The 18275-nt window shown below is 45.6% G+C and overlaps 1 protein-coding gene across 5 annotated transcripts in view; it reads right to left on the bottom strand.

The window, feature by feature from the left end:
* TP63 (tumor protein p63) overlaps positions 1–18275 on the bottom strand; it is a 101420-nt gene that overhangs the window by 81996 nt on the left and 1149 nt on the right. For all 5 annotated transcript variants that reach the window (XM_032119653.1, XM_032119654.1, XM_032119660.1 and 2 more), the window contains exons 2-3: positions 1175–1303; positions 300–432 (exon numbers count right to left, since the gene is read on the bottom strand). In XM_032119653.1, the coding sequence (XP_031975544.1) occupies positions 300–432; positions 1175–1303 (262 nt within the window). The remainder of the gene's footprint in view (positions 1–299; positions 433–1174; positions 1304–18275) is intronic.

The raw sequence follows: 18275 nt of genomic DNA on the forward strand, positions 1-18275 counted from the left end.
TGGTCAGCAAAATTGCAACTGTGCCCAGAATCCAAACTATTTTAACCCTGAGGTCACACAAACTATCTCTAAGCAGGGAGAGTGCAGGGATGGTTGAGTACCCAGTGCAACAGACTCCTCAGCTCTCCTGCCAGTTCAGCTGCCTCATCCCCTTCTCCTGCCATTGCTGCTGCAGGAAAGGAGGAGCAGGTGAGGAGCCAGCCAAGGTAGGAAGATGGCCCTGGGGCAACACAGCTGGAATAGCTCCTGCAAAAACTCCCCATCTGCCCCAAAGGTTAAGGAAGTGTCTCCTTACTCACCCACATTGGGTCATTCAGCTCCGTGTCCTGCACCCGGACACAATCCATGCTGATCTCAATTTTGTTTGTGGAGCCATCTTCAGATGGGCCATCGATGAAGTTTAAATCGATTGGCTGAACTGAGCATATTGGCCTGGAAAGAACACAGTAATGAAGTTAAAATTGGCCAAGTTCTATTTCCCACCACCCCGCCTTCCTTCCCTTCCCCCGTGCCCAGGACTTCGGCATTGCCATGAGCCAGTCTCATGGCAAAGTAAGGAATTACTAAGGAACAACTACCTCCTCACCACTGTACTACAGCAGCCCCTGAACAGGACAGGGCCTGGAGGGACATTTTACTTGCTCTGAGGCAAGAGCACAGGAGTCAAATCACTGAAAGACAGAAGTCATGGAGGATTTATGGCAGTAACTGTTTCAGCATCAGTCATGGCAAGCCAGGAATGGGAACAGAGTCAGTTTTCTTTCATTCAATGGACATGACAGGGTGAACTCTGCACCATCTTCACCTCCTCTCCCTCCCTGGTATCAGCAAGGGGAAAACATGCAGCCTGGACACAGAGTGATGGGCCCATTTCCTGAGGGAAAATGCCAACCATGTGCCTTAGGAAGCAGCCAGCTCAGCCACCAGAGGCCTGGCAGAGAGTCAGTGTCACTGCTGACCGCTGCATTTGGTCCCCACAGCCTGTGTGTAGAACCTCTGGACAGCTCAAGAGCTGTCAGTCACCACAGACTGACACATCCAATCATCACATCCATATCTAATTAACAAGTACAGAAGACTCCAAGCTCCCCAGCATCAATCCCCTGAGCAGCCTGATTATAGAGGCAGCCTGCCCTAAAACATCTTCCATATGTTCCACATAAGGGCTACTTACTGTTCCAGGAAGTCCCAGATATGCTGGATTACCTCTGGGCTGAGGAATTCCCTGGGCTGAGAGCTCTGGGACATGGCTGATCGGTAGTAACTCTCCTTCCAGGAGAAGGGGCTCGGAGTTTCTACAAATCTTAAAAAACAAAAGCAAAAAAAAAAAAAAAAAAGGAAAGAACAAAAAAAACAAAAGAAAAACACACACAAAGACATGTTGAATGCATGAGTCCAGCTCAATGAAAACCCATAAATAGAAGCTATTGTGTGAAAAAGGAGACGCGCTGAATGCCTGAGACATTCACAGCTGTACAACACACATTCCACACTGCTGCAGATGCTGTATTTAGATGGGAGAGAATTTGGCCACCCTTCCCAGTAAGTTAAATACTCCTCAGAGTCCACTGGGATGCTGTGTCATAAGAATCCCGGGGGGGGGGGGGGGGGGGGGGGGGGGGGGGAGGGGGGGGGAGAATCCCATTTCCATTTTACCCCCAAATAATCAATTTCCCATATGAAGCAGGTAGCCTTTGCAGCAGGTGAAGCAGCTAAGCAGTGTGTGATTCCAATGTCCCTGGCTGTTTGCCTGTCTAAATGGCATGCCCTTGGATGATTCTTCTACACCCAGCCACTGCAGCTGAGGTTTTGAACTAAGTATTAAGTTGGTTTTTTGTTTGTTTGTTTTTGGGTTTGGGGGTTTTTTTTTGTTTTCTTTTTAAAATTTGAATAATAATAATCAAAAAATAATTTATTTTATTTTCTACAGAAATAAGTTCAATCACATGAGATTTTATCTGCTTGTCAACTGCCTTCTCACCTCCAGCAATTTCTGAGCCAGACCAACTGATTTCTACCAGATCTGCTAATTACCCTGGCCATTTTTATCCCTTTAAGCTTCCACAAGCCTCACAGAAATAGGTGGGCCCAAGAGGAGCAGTGACAGAGCTGGAGCACTCGTGCCTTCCACAGCTGCACATTCTCATCCCACTGGCCAATTTCTAAATTCAAACACAGCAGCTTTTACACCCATGTCAAAATACTTGACGGCTGTAGGGATGTAAAGGGGGCGGGAGGAATTTCTCCAGTATATTTGCAGTTGACAAAACCTCTCAGTTTAGCTTCAGAGTATGAGGCAGGTGACCACCTCTCCTGCTGCAGGGTTGGGGCCATCCTGCAAAATTCCCATATAAAAGAGTTATTTCAGCACAATGCAAGTGAATGACCACATTCCCTGCCAGGGGAACGGCTGTGGCAGGAGCCAAGGTTATAAATGGATTCCAGAGAGAATTGGACTAATATTTGGTTTGGCACATATTGGTCCTGTTTAACACAATGGTCTAAACAAATTGCATGGAAGACCCTAATTTATTAAGCTGCCAAAATTAAGAGTGCTTCAGAGGGAGGATCACACTATAGTGCTTTTACTCCACTTTTCCTGAAGTATTTACTTCTGGCTGCTGTCAGCAAGGTATCTAGCCCTCTTTACTGGATTTTTAAAGCCTCTTAAGTTTTGAGGACGACTCTGGTCTGCAAAAAGCAGGGCTTTCCTCACCTCTGCTGTCCACAGAACTGCATGCTCTTAAAAAAAAGAGCAGACTGTTATCCTAAGCTAAGGGAAATCAAAGTGGCTTAAGCCCCCTGGAGCCAAAGCAGGGCATGCCTTGAAAGAGGTGAAAGTATCACTTCAGTTTCTCATCCTTTTTGTAATTAAGAAAAAAAACCTCCAGCATAATGTAAAAGTTTATGAACAGCCAGAGACACAAATGAAATGCAGACGTGCACGGCTAATAGCTCTGCCTCACAGATGTGAGCACATGCCCATACTACATGTGAAAAAATAATCACAAATCCTCTGAGAACAGCAGTTATCCCACAAAGTACCCAAAACTACCCCTTTCAGGCTTGCAGTCTGGTAAGACACTTTCAAGAATGCCACATTGAGACACAGAAGAACAGATCTGGCCTAAAGCCTGTCATATAAACTGCAGGTCAATGCCTCCACGAGCCTTGGAGGAGCACAGTGGGAAGCTCTGCAACCTGCTCTGCTGCTAAACCCAGACAGACCACAGGCATTGCTCAATACCCTCCACCCAGTCCTGACCGCCAGGAATGGGCAGAGAAATCCCACAGTGGGTTCTCCCAAGCCACCGAAGTGCTCATCGTTAACAATTGTTTTGCCACTCACCACAGCTGCTCTTGAATTTTATCACAACTCTTCTTGACTTGTACACTAAAAATCACTTTTCATTACTACATAAGTAGGAACTAACTTCAATGAAAAAAGAAGTTTTAATTTTTCATTTTCCTTCTCTGGGGAAGGTCTGTTTTTTTATAACAGAACAGACCTTCCCTGGAGACCCTTGCTTCAAAAAGTCTCAGTGCAACAAGGTTCCTGCATGCCATGGCATGCCCCAGCTTTGGTTTACTTCTGGACAAAGTTCTCAGTCTTGAAAAGGCAAAGTGTCCCAGTTTACACTTCTGGACAAAGTTCTCAGTCTTGAAAAGGCAAAGTGTCCCAGTTTACCCTGTCTGCTCTGGTCCTGATGGTCCTGTTCAGCAGGAATTCCATAAACGCACCCCAACCAAGCAGTGCAGGAGACATCAGCTGCTCAGACTGATAAAGTCAGGTTTGACACTACACCTTTGCAGCTAACAGAACTGTTGGAAAGCACTGGACCAGTTAAGGACACAGCTGGTGCATATCCCTCTACTAAACACAACTCTAAATTTCTCCAAAGAAGGATGTTTTCCAGGTGCATCACCTTTATCCCTGTAGCCAGCCAAGTTCCTAGCTTACTGTTTCTAGGTAAAGCATTACCAAATTTTACCTGATGGCCAAAAAGGCACATTTCCCTACACCAAGCACAAGGAGTCTCCTGATTAATGTTTTCTCAGAGACTCCTTCAACACTCTCTGCAACACCTTTACTACCTGTACAGCTCTGTTTCCAAAGGAGGCAGCAAGATTAGGCAGTCAGTTTTGGCAAGACAAGTGAGAGGGCCATGGCATTACAGAGGTAGTAAACATTGCTTTTTACTCAGTTTGGTGCACCCTGCTCTCAGGTGGGAAAGGGCTGTCAAAATGCAAGAAAACCAACTTCAGCTCAGCACAAAGCTGCACACAAGATAAACTGTCTCCTTCCCTGTGGTCTTAATAGAATCTAAACCTAGTGCTATTTTCCTTAACTAACAGCCTTCAACATAGAGGAGAAGCCTTTGACTACTAAACACATACTTCAGTGTCTGAATTTTCACTGGAAAATAACAGCTAAAGCCTAAGCAAATCTGTGCGTAAATTTCACTATTTTAGTTAATGGTCTTCTCCCACATCAGCAAATGCTCTACTTGCAGTAAAATAATCTCTGAGTGCCTAAAGTTAATTACAAGATTGCATTGCTTCAATTGCTTCTACAAACCAGATGCTTTTTTTATTAACAGACACTTAAACAATATCCTTGTACCAACAACTGCTCATCCCAAAGGCCGTCACAGGACACAGCACTACTAAACGCAGCCTCTTACACCAAAAAACTGGCTACAACAGGACAAGGCACAGCAGTAAGTCTCGTCTGGGTTGCCTCTGTTTTAAGTCTACAAGGTAAGTCCCTGCATTGACTGCTGAACTATCTGGCAAGATGCTTTTCACAGAGAGCACTAACTGCACCAGGAACTACAGGGGGATTTACAGCCCCCTTCAAACTGCAAGTTGAATAGGACATTGCATCCACAAGCCCCTCCTTTAAAAACCACCAGGGGATTATTCATAGCAAGTTAAGTCTTAGAGAAGCGGCACCTTACCAAGAGCAGTGTTCCTTTGTGCAGTGCTGAGACACTGCTCCTGAGCCACTGAATCCCAAGACAAGTTTCAAACAGCACTACCCTTCCACTGAGGTCTGGGTCAGCTTTATCCTATTTATCTGGCTGAAACAAGAGCAGCCCCGAGTCCAGGTGAAAGCACTTCTCCAAATTCACTAGGTGGGCTGGAGCCTCAGGCACGCTGATTGTTGTGCGGTCTCCTGAGCACTCCCCCAGCAGAGCTGTGTTGCAGCCCCCCTGAGTGGGGCTGTGTCTGTGTCCCAGCTGATCCCCTTTGCCATCCCACTGATGAGTGACATCTCTGCAAAACACAGCAGTGATAGCAACATGTCCCTGCAGCTGTGCCCAGACAGCACTCCTCCATTTCAGAGTCTTCCGGAAGGCTGGGAATGTTAAACTTTACAAAAAAACCCCAAAGCCAACAAAAAACCAACCAACCAACCAACCCAAAAACCAATTCACCCTTCCAAAAACCAACAAGCAAAGCACAGCATTTGCTTCTCATATGTTGTAGCCACACTGCTGTTGCCTCTCCCTGGAGCTGAGGATCCCACCACAGGAGGAAATGAAGCCCTGACTGCTGGGCCCAGTGTGACATAAACACGGTGGTGAAGGGGAGAGACAACAAGACCATTTCTGCTCCCACTGCTCACTCTGAGCTCATCCTTCCATTCTTCACCACACTTCCCCCTTTCCTACCTTCATATCAAAGAGATTAAAGATAAAGCAAACAAACCACTCTCCACCCCAGGAAACAATGACAGAAAACTATTAAACTCAACTACTGCAATACAGCAACACTTCTCACCCAAAATGCCACCTCTCACTGCAAACAGTCTTTCTTAGAAAGGGCTAAACCCCAAACACCCAGGTTTGACTTACCACTGGGGAAAAGCCACGAGCTCCCGAGGACAGCAAGAGCCAGGCTTGACACTGAACATGCACAGCCCAGCCCCTCCTCTGTAGCTTTGAACCTTAAAGGCAGATGCCACCTGCTTGTGCTGATAGAGGGTCAAATCTGACACAGGGTGCAGCCCAAGCACCACTGGGGCGCATGTGTGAGTCCAGCAACCTCATTCCAAAAATAAAGACTGTCGCAACCAAGAAGTGGCTGGTTTCCTTTGTTTTTTCATCCAAAACGGGCTTGGTTCTTCAACGTTCTGAACTACTCCTGGGTTAATAGCATGGCTTATGAGGAAACCAGAAATGATTAAGGTATTTCAGTGAAGCTGCTGTGTTGGGTTTGAAGAGGTCCAAGCACCTCCTGCTCTCCTTAGCTTCCCTCGAAAGCTGGAGCTCTGGGTTGGTTTGTGTTTCTCCTGCACAGTGTGCAAGTTCTCAGAAACTATCAGTATGGTTTATAGGTGCAGAACTTCATGGCTTGATGTTGGTGTAAAGCCAGACTGTAAAATTTTGTAACATGAAATCTTTCACAGCAGGGATGAGCGAAATGATTTGGAGCTTTTTTTCTGCTTGTTGCCAAAACTACAGGATGTTGGTTTCTGCTTCTCCCCACGAGATGTCTATCAATGGTGTACAATTTTCTATCACTGAGCCTGTATTCTCAGTCAGTGGACATGCAGATGGGCCAGAGAAGTCTTTCTCTGTAAGCTAAAAATTTTGCTCTTTTTCACAAGATACAGTCCCCTAAAGAATAAGATAGTGAAGTACTCAGGAAACCTTGATGCAGAGAGAAGAACATCTGTTCTTATGAAGAAAGCACTTCCACATTATACAAATGTACCCAACAAATGATTAATAACGTCTAAATAATGATATCTAATGTGGCTCATTTTATTCATAGTTCTCAAAGTGCTCTACAAAGGAAGATAGTGTGATTACTCCCATATTACCTGGGAGAAAACTAAGACACCAGGAGGTCATCGAATTACTCACCATTAGTCAGCAAGCCATAAATACAACCTTGGTCACCCGAGTCCCAGTCTGGTGCTTGCTCTAAAAGGAACTAGTGATTTTGGCTGTTTAGATAGAGAAATTCAGAAAGGCCTTAATTTCTTCAGGTAGAGTATACACTGTACCTCCTGCACTAAGAAACTCCCAAACTTCATTTATCTTCAGGCACCAAAATGCTGATGCCCAGGAATGAAAATCAAGGAGCTGCAGAAATGCCGTGACCAGCTTTTAGACACACACAGAGTTCAGGATGGAAGTAGAATTCTAACCCAGACTAGAAGACAATCCTTATTCCTGATTGACACAGCATTTAACCCCTTAAAATCATGTGCAGGTTAATATATTAGCTCTCAACCATCACAGGCTGTGAGCTGGGTAGAGATTTAAGTCACAGAGAAGTCGGCAGCTTCAGCTCCAGCAATCCCAATCCACATGCTCGTCCCTGCCTTCTCCAGTTACACCTTGAAGTGCATCAAAAGCAATGGTAAACAAATGATTTAAAGTTCATGAGCATTACGCCTAAATGCCTGAATCTCGGTGTCAGTCATATTTTTAGTTTTTGAGTGGGGAGGGGGCTCCTTTTCAGATCACACCGTTAAAACTGGAGGAACTTGGCAGCCCTCATCCTGCTGGAATTCCCCCTGCTCTGCATTGTAACACTGCAGTGATTTGTAGACATCAGTACCTAATGAAGCTCACAGCTGTGCAAGAGGAGAAGGATGCGGGGTCTGGCAGCACGGGACAAGCGTGCGCCTGGCAGGCAATGTCATCTGGAATTCCCCAACGTGCAGAGCACTCTTGTCCCCCATGCCTGGAGCAGCCACTCTCAGCCAGCAGAGCACACCCTGGAAGCACCTCATTGTAACCCTTTTCCAAAGGTTAGAGACCTCTGGAAATCAGGCAGGTTCATTGCTACCCCCTAAACAGGGGGGCCAAAATGAAAGCCAGATGGGAGACAGGCAGGCTCTCCACCCCCTCAGAGAAGATTGCAGTTGAATTTCATCAACCTCTATTGCGCCTCTTTTTATGTCTACTTGATCAACAAGCAGCCTCTCTTCCCAGCATGAATTGCACTGTAGAATGCATTTTCCTGCTTCTTTCTCTGCCTGATGCCATATACCAAAGCCTTAGCTCACATGAGCCCAAAAGAGACTGACTCCCATCCTGACCAAGGCAGGTTGTGCTGAACTGAGCTCACGAGTGTTTATTCTCCTTTCGATTTTGAGCCGAACTTTCAGGTTTAGCATTTTAAAATTTAGTTTTCCAGCAACTTCTTTAAACCCTTCAGATTGTCTTTGCACATAACGCTGCTCCTATGTGTCAGTCCTAGAAAATAACTCCGAAAGAACGCTTACAGATGCACAGGTTAGAAAGGACAATAATGTAAGGAGTAACAAACACCAACAGAGCATTCTTTTGAGAGAGAATATAACTTCCACCTATGGTTCAGTTTTTTTCCCAGTTCCCACATTTGTCAAATGTTTCACAGATCTGGTGTCTCACAAAAAAACGTAGACAGCAGCACGGGTTATGGGGAGGGGCAGCTGTGACAAAAGTGGTCGAGTGGCACAAGGGATATGCATTAGGAAATGAAAGAAGCTGACTGCAGAAGGGTGAACCCTGATCTCAGAAGTGGCCAACAGCCAAGGAGATGAGGGAACACATGAAGGAACAGGGAGTGGCAGCAGCAAAGGGCTCTGTGACACTGCTGATGTCCTACAGCATCTGTCAAGGACAGACCAGGGAGGGCTGTTAGCTTCTCCTGTTCGTTAGGCAAAGGGTGCTTGTACTGCACACACCCTGTTTCACTGTGAGCTATATGGTATTTAGAGGAAATAAAGCAATTCTGTCTCACAGGAATGCTGAGCGTTCTGCTAGGGTCTACTTTAACAGTGCATTCTGATCTCCCTGTAACTTAGATTTGTCTTTTGGAAGCATATGTGTGTGAGATGAATGGAAAGGGGTAGGAAGGGATGGTTCAGCTTCCTGGTTGCTCTTTACTCAAATCTTCAGTGCACAGGCAACACTGACCTATATCAAAGAAAGTGAAACTGGCTGTACAGAGTAATCCTCCTAATTCACCATGCTGCAAAACACATGGGGGATTTTTCTCCTTTCATCATCTCCTTTCAGTTAGAGTCATCTTGAGTAAGACTATGCCTGCAGTGAATGCAACATTTGCAGCTTTGTGGCGGCCCTCAAAGCACGTTGTATCACTGCAGCCCTGTGCCCCACATCAGTGCCCTGCCCCAGTGCTGGCTGCAGAGCTCCTCTGGGAGAAAAAGACTCCCTCTGTATTCTCACTGGGGTTCCCAGCATGAGCCCTGCATGGCCTGCTCCCTGCAAACTGCTGGGAATGGCTTCTTGAAGCTGAACCATTTCAGTACCTCCACAGCCCTGGAACCCACTGCATCTCATATCAACATCTCATCTAATCAGCCATCTACATATCATCATTGTCAGCCTGACAACAGTGACCACTTTTACATCACAGAAGTATGTCTTCATCCTCAGGGTTTCAGGCAGCTCAGCACTCCACCACCACGAGAGAGACTCTCCCCTAATTGTAACCCCTGATTTTTTTTTTTGCCTTCAAGGTTTCCTTCAGCATCTTGTGAATTTTCTCAGATGTCTCTTATCTCCCACTCAGCTTTTGACACTCCCTTCTTAACCATCCTCAGAAGCTCAGCCATGGACATTCCCTCCCCTTCTGCTCAGCCCTGACACCCACTCCCTTTCTCAGCCCTGACCAAGGTGAAGCACTGCCTCAGCAATTCCTCTACCTGCCCACTGCAATAGGTGCTTTCTACTCTGGGGTAAAAACTCCTCATAACCCACAGAAGACCACTCAGGGACCTGAGCAACCTGTGTCGAGAAGCCCAGAGTTAGAATGCAAACCTGGAGCTCAGGACACCCAGCTCAATCCCCAGCCCCTGGGTGACCTGTCCAGCTTTGTTCTTCCATTCCTAAGGTATAACAGTATCCCCGAATTTGCAAAATCCACCGAGACCTGTTAACAATCGGTGCATCTCTAGGGAAACATGGTCTCAAGACTTTACAAATTTAGATAATAAAAGAAAATGTAAATAATCAATTTTAACAAAGCCTTAAACCCAAAACAAATTTAAAAGCAGTTGCATTATTTTGTAACTCACTTTTCCAGTCAATCCCTTTCCCAAACCTATTGTAGTAGTGGTGAAAAGCAGTGCCCATCTGGAGAGGGAAGAGTCAGAGCTGCTGGACAGAGATGAGATCTTTTACTGCAGTAGGTGAGAAAGTCTTCTCAAAAGCAGCACAAGTGGAAAATCCAGGCCCAACCCTCAAAATTCTGAGGTATTTTTGGTCCAAGTCCAAAAATAAGTGTTGTAAGAAAAACTTTACAGGCAAACTGTTCAGAAGCCACAAAACATTTGCAAGTCCCTTTAAAAAACAATTAATCTCTTTGGTCTAAGTAATAGATATCATTTGCTCTATTTCAAATACCCATCTGAAAACATGTATTTGGGTCTAACTTTCGAAGTTTATGCAAGAGTTTCTGTAGCCAGACAGCCCTGATAGTTTCACAGCAGGACAAAATGAGCGATGCTGCCTCCTCTCAGGGGAGGAGAGGACAAGCACAGCTCTCTGCTGAGCCATCTCCTGCTGGGTCAGTGCTGCCTCCAGCTCTTCTGCCACATCCAAACTCTTCAGCTTCAACTGAAGACAGCAGAGCAACAGAGACCATCTTTTGGCTCAGTGCCTAACTCAAAATCACTCCATGGCCCACTCGTCCACCATCAATAATCTGCAGCAGGTGCCTGAGGGCACGTAGGTAAGTAGGAACTCAGACCCCTCTGCTCTTGCATTCTGCTGCACAGTATGGGGAGGCCCCTCATCTTTCCTGGAGGAGCAGTGTTAAATGCCCGAAGCAGCCTAGACTGGTTAACCATATCCTTTTCCAGATATGCAAATCTCTGCAGCATCAGGGAATATTAAAAGAAATAAAGCATCAGCCCCAGAAATAAAAGTGGGCAAGGTCATTTTCAAGAGGTGTCAGTCATGAGAAAAATACAGCTATTACAGGTCTTCATCACTACTCTTCTCTAGTGATTTTAGATATTTAATAAGGAAAATTGAAAAGTTCTGGAGAAGCAATGGCCAGAAATCTGACCTTCCTCAGGTTTGCTAAACCAAATTCCCCTCTTTTGAGATTTTGTCATCAGTATTTTTCCTGCTATCACAGCATTTACCCAATAAAATTTTTTTTGCCCAAGTGCTTGGTGTGCTGCAGCTGTAACCTCCAGCAAGGGCAGGTGCTGAGCTGCTGTTGTCCCGGCCCATACAGGACAGGCATTTCCCAAATTTGGCCACCCTGAGGAGGTGGCAGGGAGAGAGTGGTGAGAGGACATCCCACATGGGTCATCTCAGCATGGCCCCTCACATCAAGAGGAAGCAAAGCAAGAGAAATCATGCAGCCCACACTGGTTTTCAGCCCTGGGAAACTATGCATAGCAGGGCATTTAGTCACATAAATATAGTGAGAGAAGAGGGGGACAGACAGGGAGCATGAAATACATGGTTCTTTTTTATAACAGGAGGGTTCTCTGCCTACTGCAAAAGGCTTGTGACATTTTGTGTTGAGCCAGGTAAGACACTTGGCTCCCTAAGGTACCTACTCTTACAAAAGCTGCTTCTGTCTTTAGTTACACAAACTCCTTATGAACTGCTCAGGGGACTTATAAAGTCCCTCTCTCAAGCTTTCTCTCAAAGGTTGAATTCTAAAAAAATATCAAATAAATCATCATGATAATACAGAAAGTCCCCAGAACTCTTTAGAAGCAGGAAACTGTAAACAGCAACATCCGGAGTTTCAGTAAATAATTAAAATGCAAAACAGAAGCACCAGCGAAGCAGATGTTAAGTGCAGATTCCTGTAATATGAATTTGGCTGAAGCTCTCCAAACTTGTTAACCGCCCTAGCCAACCTGTGAAATCTGGTGTGGTTTGGATACTGAACATTAACTCCCATTCCTCACCCTTGCCACCAGTGATACTCCAACAGAAAAAGGAGGTCTTCTTCTAAATACCATGCGGGCTGCATTTTTCAGCGTGTAGCAACTCTGTGGCAGGCTATTCCTAAGCCCAAGGGCAAAGAATCCTTCTCTCAAAAATAAGAGCACTTGCAAAAACCTTTCTGTGTGTCACAAAATAGCTCCAAGACAGGGCAGGTGAAGGACAAAGAATTAAGAGCAGATTATAGTCCTGGAAGACAGGAACAAATGAACTGTTTGTCAGGAGCACTGCTGGTGTGTAAGGGAATGCTACCTGGAGCGCTCACAGGATCTTTGCTTTTGTAACTATGCTGGGTGCTAAGAAATTACAGGGTTGGCTCCCTATAATTTTATCAATACATTGCCACACCTAATGTGATTTATGATTTTTGCTTGTGATTATTTTAAAGCTGTAGCTACTATAGTGCTACAAATACACAGCATCTCCCTTTCCATCAAAAACAGGAATGACATTTCCAGCCTGTATATTTTAAGAGGAATATTCACAAATATGAGCAACCAAACTTGGAAAATTGTGTAAAGTAATTTTGTTTTTTAACATGGAGATTTTTAACCCTGTAATATTTGACCACCTAATGCCCATGTTAACTCTCAGAGCCAGCTGAACTAGTTTCACACCTGTCACAGCCACCTTATATACCCCACTGGGAACAGTTCCAGCCATCCCACTGTTGTGCCCCCCCAGCTCCTGCTCCCCAGACACTGCTGGCAATACACAGCTGACCCACTGCTGTTCACAGCATCCAGCTCACCAGCACAATTCAAGCTCCTTTCCATGCATTTCTCCAGTCTGCAGTGACTTTTGTGCCTATCAACATTACTAAACCACACAGGCACTGAACCTCCCAGGGCAAGGTTTTGTAAGCAGGCTTATTTTTGTGTTGCAAAGAACCTACAGAAGCCCTGATCACTTACTTCAGGGTTTCCCCCTTCTCACTCAGGGAGGTAGCTGTTCTCTTTATAGCTCCATGCACTAACTGAATTCCCCTTGCTTATGTGTATTGGTATTTATCACATCAGACCACCAGCATTTAAACACCTGATTGGAAATGACTCAGCAGCAAAATCCTGTGGGGAGATGATCTGCTACACAGGAGTGATTGTAAACAGGCACCAAAAACTCCCAAGTAAGCTTAAGAACAGATACAGACGTTTTCATGAAGCTATCTAAGCAGATGTTATCTATTATCAGCAGAGCTAGTCAAACAAACCTCAGAAATCTATTACAACAAAACATTTTCCTTCTGATTATTTCAGTGTTGATCATGGACTACAAAATTTTAAGGTAAACAGAAGTGAAAATTTGTGTGGCAGAATAACCACTGGCTCCCACCACAATGTCCATGTTTCCAGGAAGTTTTCACATAAGTGCAAAACTAGCTTAGAGCCAGGCACCAAATTGAAAGCCAAGTTTCCTTGATTTCTTCCCCATCCAAGATCCTCCTTCCTCCCCCATACTTTATGACCCCTATTAAAATTATTTTATAAGGGTTCAATATTCTTTGGACACATATTGAACAGCAGAGGGTTTTATCTTTCTCCAAATAAAAGCTGAGCCCTTTTGCTTTGTATCAGGCCAGAAATCCTTGTGTTTATTGAAAGGAGCTGTTACAAATTAGCTGGTAGCAGAAGGTACAATGTAAACCAGCATGGAATTGTAACTTATAACATGTACCATGAACACCCTAAACATCTCTGAACAGATGAACTGTTAAGAACTTGCTTCTTTAATTTCTTCAGGGTTTTTGAAAGTTGAGAAAGGCACTACGAATTAGCTCTCCTCTCCTCACAGTACAAGGGACCCCATGAATGATTTCACATACTCTCTTTACAGTCCTTTGGGATCTGAGAAAAAACAGAAAGCGGTTGGTTTGGTTCCACTTTAATCCTTTAAGCAGCACTAAAAGGACCTCCAAGCAGACAAATATTTTCTTGAGAAGCCTATACTGTTTTGAAGAAGAAAAGGTGCTGTCCTTGTCAGTGACTGTGGAGCAAAGAGGTCCAGCAAGGACAGAACAAAGAGGGGCAGCAGGGATAAGCAGAGTTCAGGGGCTCTGCCAGGAGGAAAGAGGGTTTAATGTGCAGCTCTTGAGCACTGTTTTGCAAAAATTCTATCTTCTAAACCCATCTTCTGGGGAGATTGCAGTACAAGAACAGGACAGTGACCAAAGAACAGACCTCAAGGATGAGATACATACCCTCCCCTCCTCACCACCAGCAGCACGCATCCCTGGCAAGGTGCTGGAGGCAGCTAAGAGGTCCCATGCTGGCAGCATCTGCACTGCAAAGCCCTCCTGCCAAGGAGGCCACTCTGCAGGAGTTGTTTTGGCTCATGGAATGCTGTCCCTTCATGTGCATCTGGCTCCAGCTATTGTCCTTCTCCCATGGATTTTTTACGAGGGGCAGCGGCACAGCTGTGAAGGTGACCACCGCCCCACGGGAGAGCTCACAAAGGCCAGAAGCAAGAGCACCTCCACCTCCCCTCCACTTTTCCTTCCTGCATGGAGCCAATTCTGCTCCTTCAGAAGTCACCAGCTGCTCTGAGCACACCACAAGCTGCTCAGAACAATTTCTGGGCCCTCTGTGTGTCTCTGGAAAGTACCTGCACTATCACTGGCTGTTTCTGCAAATAGACCTATACCAAGTCATGCGTCTTTCTTTACTTGAGTTCAGGTCTTTCTGCCAACACAGCAAATTTAGGCTCCCATTGCATAGGTGAAGGCAACTGAAATTTGTCCATTCTGTCATAGCAGGAGTTCAGTTATTCCTCAGCAAACATAGTATGAGGAAAGAGAAAAAATGTGCATTTGTCCAAATGCAAGGATTCTGCAGAGCCTGCACATGGGATGAGATGGTCCTGTGGGACATAACCCTATGACAACTTAAGCAAATCTCTGTCACAATGTCACCCAGCTGATACCCAAGTGAAAGGAGAGCCGATGACTCCAGCATTGATTCATGACCATGAGGGGACGCAGCACTCTGCTGCCTGTAGCCAGCACATTTTGTCTGGTTGTGCCCCCTTCCAAACCAAGGGAGAGAAGCCTGCAGTCTCATTAGTGCCTACTGGCAGTGATGAGCACAGGGTACAGTGAGTTTCCACCTATGTGCTGCACTGCAGCATTAACCTTGGCCAGACTCCTCTCTGATAATTGCAGTCCATTCACCAGCCCTGTTTGATACATGTGGGAACCAATGAGGGAAGGTGAAGTGACGCATGCAATGCTCCTGATGAAAGATCTCTTTGAACCCAGGAGCTCTGGCTGGCTGGAGCCAGGCCCTGCTCACCAAAATCCGTCCAGATACAGTACCCAATAGATGATGCTTCCATGGCTCATACACTCCCCCCCTTTCCAACTGATTTCTAATACTAATTCAACTAATTTCTGACAGTTTTCCTCATTGTTTTCTAAAACTAAATTTTTTTTCTACATACGTGGATGGGGGATTTTGTTTGATTTTTTGGTTTTGGCAACCTCCTCAAAATCCAGGATCATGTCTGAAAAACCAGGTTTCCAGCACAGATGCTGCAGAGACCAGAGGATTTCAGGGTTGTTCCTCTGTTATTAGTGAGAATTGGGAGGCTGGACTGTATCACATTGTGCTGAGAATACAAAGCAAGAAATGAAAGGAGAAAGAGCAGCTTGTGTGAGAGCCCTTTCATTCAAAAGGGAGGAGTGAGCCACAGTGAACACCTTCAACACAGCAACGATGTGAAATCCTGAGGCCACCAATTAGCCTGGGCATGGGGAGAGGGAGGAGCAGGGCAGGCAAGACTGCAGTCCAGTGCACCAGCAGGTGCATTCCCAACAGCTCCCAAAGAAGAGAGCTCCTGGGTAAAACACAGCCTAATGACCATTATTTCCAAGAACACAAGTAACTTATCTGTAAACATCACTTCCCCAACCAGGCATTAGCTGAAAAAAAAGCAGCTTTGGGGAGAGATACTAATTACATAGCTCTCAACAGCTGGACTTTGATCATAATTACAGTGCCTTCTTCATCTTACATTAGTGGCTTTCAGCTGCAGCTAGGTGGGCACTTCTTGGAAGGTGGAAATCCCGCCTGTTTCAGATAATCAGCTCTTTTTATGACTCAGAGCTGACCTGGGTTTTCTGCAGCACAGGATGAGCTCCCACGGTATCATCCCAGCCAGTAATTCACGGGGGTCAGTGGCCTGGCACTTCAGTGCAGGTGCTTCTTTCGTTACAGCCGCACTTCCCGAGCCCCAGGAGCCAGAGCGCTGAGTGTGTGTATTCCAGATTTTGAGGATTTCCCTTTACAAGGGAAGTAGAAGGAGAAAGATTTTGAGGTCTGCTGAACTTTAGCATCTCTTAGTGCTTTCTGTTTAAGAAGAAAGATGAGCAGACTCAGGATACACCTGTCCAAACAACCCCACTTCAGTCACAAGCTACATTTGCATCCTTCACTTCTGCATAATGATGTACATCCCCATCAACACCCAGTGCCCCTCTCTCAGCTGGGCTGCAGCTCCAGCAGTGCATTCCAGCACACAGCAACAAGTGGGGTTGTGAAGGAGGAGGCTGCTGCCATGTGCCCCAGCTGATTTCTCTAGGACTTTTTGTGCTGCTTTGCTTTGATACCCACATTTACAAAGAATTTAATAGCCTAAATGAGGGAGCCGGGCTGTTGAAACAGAGGCTGGAGTGGCCTAAACAATCACACATGGCACAGAGTCTGGGCACTCAGCTATTTTTCCTCATCTGTGGCACTGAATACTGTGTTGTTTGGACATATCATTTCACAGTGGCCTGTAAAATGACAGGCATGAAGCATATGAGCATCATAATGGCACATTAGCTAATGCTCCTCGGTGTGATCTGTGTTCACCTCTTGGCAATGTTTTAGCTGCCTCCCACATGTCCTGCCTACTGGACACCCCCAAACTGAAGAGATAAAAACAGATGAAGCAACAGCAGAGGGTAAATCAAAGCCACAAATCTTAGAGTTAACTGGAATTTATAACTGCTTCCCCCTCCACGCTGAACTACAGGGAAAGCTGTGTGACACACATACCCTCCCACCAGTCTAACAGTATTTAAAGCAGCTTTTACTATCGGTTTTTTGCCAGCATACATCAGCTCAACGTTATCAGTTTGCTGGTTAGATAATTACTAGATGTAATTTTAAGGTTGCAAAGAAGCCCACTGGTATTAGCTAAATGAAGTATTTTGACCACATCAAAGCAGAAGTGTTTCAAACTGTGTAAAATAAATGCAATCTGAAACTATTGAATTTTGTTAAAGCAGTCAGAGAAATGTCACATAACACATCCTGAGTATGCAATCAATGGAGCTTAAAGATGAAGACCATCTATGTCTCAGGCTGAGAAAAGTATTTTTGGGACTAGGTTTGAGCTGATTTTGACCTGTGGCAGAGCAGTCACTAATAATTGAACAAATGCCACTCTTGGCTCATGTAAACAGACGTGCATAACAGCTGAGACATGTTGTTACTCTAAGCTACATCTCAAACAGGTTTTATGACTGAGGGGTGTCACAAATTCTATCTGTCCTGAGGCTTCCCACACTGCAATGGTCACTTAAAAACTCATCATGCTGCTAAGGCATGTGGTGAGGAGCAGCATTTCTACTGAAAGGCCTGACTTGCTGGATGAGGCAGATTTGAAGGGGTGAAAGGCTTATTTAAAAAGTTCTACCAAATACAGCCAATGGATTCTTTTTCTCTTTAATTCATGCTCCAGCTGAACTTTTGCCTGAGCCCCAGCACCAATTTTCTGAACCTGTTCTTTGACATGAGATGGGATACAAACTGGCTGGAGTTCACAGGCTGGGAAGCTGTCCCAGAACTCAGGTACACTTCCCAGTGCATCTTCACACTTTCCAAGGTCAGGTTTTTTCCCTTTTTTCCTTTTTCTTTATTTTCAGTTTTGGAATTTGCCTGGCTGGGGCTTCCAGCCATGGAAACATTAATCTGCTGAAGACTCCACTGCTGCCAGCCCAAATCCATCTTGCTGCATGGGCACTGTTCTTGCACTGCTCTTCTGCTGGCCACAGACACATCTCCGCCAGGGTCAGCGGGGCTGGGTGGATCTGCAGGAGATCAGAGTGTGGCTGCATGTGCCTGGCCAGCCCTGGGGCTCGTGCTGTGGAAGGTCTCACTGGGGAATCCAATACCCCCGGCTCCATTCCATCTTCCTCTGCCCCGGCAGCACGGCCAAGGACCGTGCGCTATTTCCCAGCCTCTCTCCTTACCCTCTGCTGGCCCCAAATGCGGCCCTTCCTCGCTGCCAGGTCTCCACTCTCCTCCCCAGGACCTTCACACAGCAGTGGCACCAAACACCCGGGAT

The sequence above is a fragment of the Corvus moneduloides genome, chromosome 10, assembly GCF_009650955.1.
Source record: "Corvus moneduloides isolate bCorMon1 chromosome 10, bCorMon1.pri, whole genome shotgun sequence".
Classification (NCBI taxonomy): domain Eukaryota; kingdom Metazoa; phylum Chordata; class Aves; order Passeriformes; family Corvidae; genus Corvus; species Corvus moneduloides.